Source organism: Papaver somniferum, chromosome 7 (genome assembly GCF_003573695.1).
Source record: "Papaver somniferum cultivar HN1 chromosome 7, ASM357369v1, whole genome shotgun sequence".
Taxonomy (NCBI): Eukaryota; Viridiplantae; Streptophyta; class Magnoliopsida; order Ranunculales; family Papaveraceae; genus Papaver; species Papaver somniferum.
Genome location: NC_039364.1, coordinates 32,050,053 through 32,052,970, shown reverse-complemented (window position 1 = coordinate 32,052,970; position 2,918 = coordinate 32,050,053). Strand labels below are relative to the sequence as shown.

Here is a 2,918-nt window from a genome sequence, read left to right as displayed (position 1 = left end):
TTCTTCCCAAGTTACTCCTTAATCAATTCCGTTTGACCGAAATCAGCTTTCCCCGTAAACTTTTTAGCTTTCCCTATAATAAAAATCAAAAGAAACTGATTAACAAATTTCTTTTAGTATAAAAAAAAATGTGCATGAATACGCACCTGTAAGTTGTCAGATTTTGGAAAGTGAGATAAGCGGTATAAAGAGGTGGTGTGTGCCTAGCATTTTATTTTCATTACTAAACCTTAAAACATAAATTTAATTCGGAAAATGGGTCATTTGTCCAAAAAATTGTAAAACATGGTTCTATGGACGAGTAAAAGTTAGTATGGGTGAAATTGACACCAAAAAAATAGCAAGAATGAAACTGGATTTATCCTGTCTTAAACTTAAAAAAGAGCGAGGATGAAACTGGATGCATCCTGATGTAAATTAAAAATAAGAAAAAGTATTTGAAAATGGATAGAAAGAAACTGTTTACATCCCGGCTATTTTTACATTTTCGTCCATTTGAACAATATCAAATTTTAGACGTCTTTTTCACCCAGGAATTGTCATTATTGGGTTAACAAAACTAGTCATAAAAACCCAAACTGACCAAACTTGTGGTACAAAAACCCCATTCAAATGTTGGGATCCATTAAAATTCCATCTTAAACAAAATTGATATAAAACCCCAAATTCTTAAAAATTGATACAAAAACCCTAAATTTGAAAATTGGTTTCATCAATTTTTTGGGGATTTTTGTGTTACTTTTGTTTTGATGGGGTTTTCGTGTTACTTTTGTTTTGATGGGTTTTTTGTGAATGGATAGTAACACCTTTGTGGTTATAACTCGCGAACCCTTGGGTTAATTGACCAATTTTGTGTTCTAATTTCGTTTAAACTAGGCATAGGCATGATTCTAGCTTCTGAGTTTTTCTCCATTCCTTCCCGCGGTTTTTCAGCAGACTTGGTAAAAACTCATCCTCTATTTTAGCTGTTAAATTTGACATCTCAAATTTCCGAGCCAGACGTTATTTTTCCTCAATTCCAATATCTTTAACTTTTCTGGTAAAAAATTCTGAAAATTTTCAGTCTTAACAAATAAAAATTGTTGCTTCTGAAACTTTTTCCCTTTAAGCTAGTTTTGTTTGTCTACCATCATTCTCTTTTGCATCTTGTTCCACAACAAATAAAGAAAATCGTTGTCAGAAGACGAAATATTTGGCTCGTCTTTTTTTCTGTGAAGATGAATGTTTCTGTCCTATAATCATACTATTATATCGTCTCGATTGGTAATATTAACGATTCGGTGCCTCGAATGATCGAGGGTTTCATAATGCAAATCCGCTTTTGAAAGGTAAAACTCTTCTTTCAAAGTTTAAGATGTAGTTTTTCGGTTTTGTCAAAGTTGTTGTGATTTAGCTGTCAACCTAGCAAAAATGATTTACGAATCAACAATATTTGTTTTTGTTTCGATTTCTGATCAGCATCAAAAGCCTGACGAGCATAACAACAAGATGCGCCTCCTCACGGATGCTACTTTGTGCAGCAGAAAGATTCTTGCCGGACAACCTAATGCATGAGCACGACGAATTAAAATGAAGGGAATCTTAAAAGGCTTAAGATACATTTCGCAGATATTTGGTAAGTCGGATTTTCATTTTCTTTTCATTTTTTTTTTCAAAAAGAAGAAAAAAATACATTTTTTTTTCTTTCTTTGTTTCTATTTGAAGAAAATGATTACGAGGAAGAGGAGGAGGAAGAGATGCAAATAGGATGTCCGACAGACGTACAACATGTAGCTCATATAGGAGTCGAGGGTCCGGCTGTAGCTAATCCGAGCTGGGTAAGTTACCTAAATTATGCAAGAATGCAATACTACGTTCCATGCATGGTTTCTTGAATTGCGCATTTCGTTTTAAGTGTGTAACTTTACCAAGTTTTTGAATGACAATGCAGATGAATGGAAAAAAATCAGAAGCTTCCGAGAGTGCATCCAAGGCAAAGAATAAGAAAGGAGAAGCCAATACCAAGTCCAAAGCCAAAAATGCTTCTCAAGGTAAATTCATTTATATATCTCACTTGCTGAATATTCTTCCGGCGATTTTCCTACTATATCTGAAATCTTTGTATATGTTTTACATGAAGATTTGAGCCAAGAAGGTACAGACCTTCCTCAATCAACACAAGACATGTCTGAAGTGGCAAAGCCATCGAGGAACCGCCGACACTCAACTTCCGTAACGCTGAACAGTTCTGAAACTCAAGAACTGGAGGTACCAAAGAAGTCATCACGACGTGGCCACAGTTTAGATTTAACGGAACAGAAAAAATCATCAACAACAAAGAAAAGCAAGGACCACTCTAGTAGTAGTAACGAGGGACTCGACGCACCTTCCATTCCAAAGTCATCTCGGAAAAAGAAACTCAAGGAATCACCATCTACAGTTGGTGTTGCTGCAACATCAAAGGAAAGAAGAAAGGGATCCAAGGAGTCCAATTCTTTATCAACAGCAAGTAATGTCCAAGTTCCAGGACCGGCGTCCGAACCCGCCAATAAGAACCGTAGTAGTGAGTTGTCCCAAGAAGATTTAGATGATGATTTGAAGTTAGAAGAGAAGGGATTTTAATTTTGCATTCGTGGTTTATGTTGTTTTTATTTCTTTTAATGCCATGTAAATTAATTTTCCCAATCCATGACGTATAAAAAATTGACATGTTTAAAATATGCTTTGCCCCATCAAATTTGAGTTCATTAGAACCTATTTAATGCAACTGAAAATGGGCTATATAGCCAAAAGTGCACATTTTCTGGGTCAAATGGACAGTTAGGATTTAGCCTGGGCCAAATGGACAAAGGAATCTTTAAAATGAGGAGTTTACGTTACTATCCTTTTGAAACCGTCAAAGGGATATCTTCTTCTCGTCTTCTCCGTTTCCTGAAACA

The 2,918-nt window shown here is 35.4% G+C and overlaps 1 protein-coding gene across 1 annotated transcript; it reads left to right on the top strand.

Moving 5' to 3' along the window:
• The first annotated feature begins 1,001 nt into the window (after positions 1-1,001).
• LOC113300642 (CRIB domain-containing protein RIC7-like) lies at positions 1,002-2,699 on the top strand. Its single transcript, XM_026549847.1, has 5 exons — positions 1,002-1,328; positions 1,459-1,615; positions 1,705-1,817; positions 1,931-2,030; positions 2,120-2,699. The coding sequence occupies exons 2-5, from the start codon at positions 1,570-1,572 to the stop codon at positions 2,599-2,601; spliced, it is 741 nt and encodes a 246-aa protein (XP_026405632.1). The 5' UTR covers positions 1,002-1,328; positions 1,459-1,569; the 3' UTR covers positions 2,602-2,699.
• The last annotated feature ends 219 nt before the right edge of the window (positions 2,700-2,918 follow it).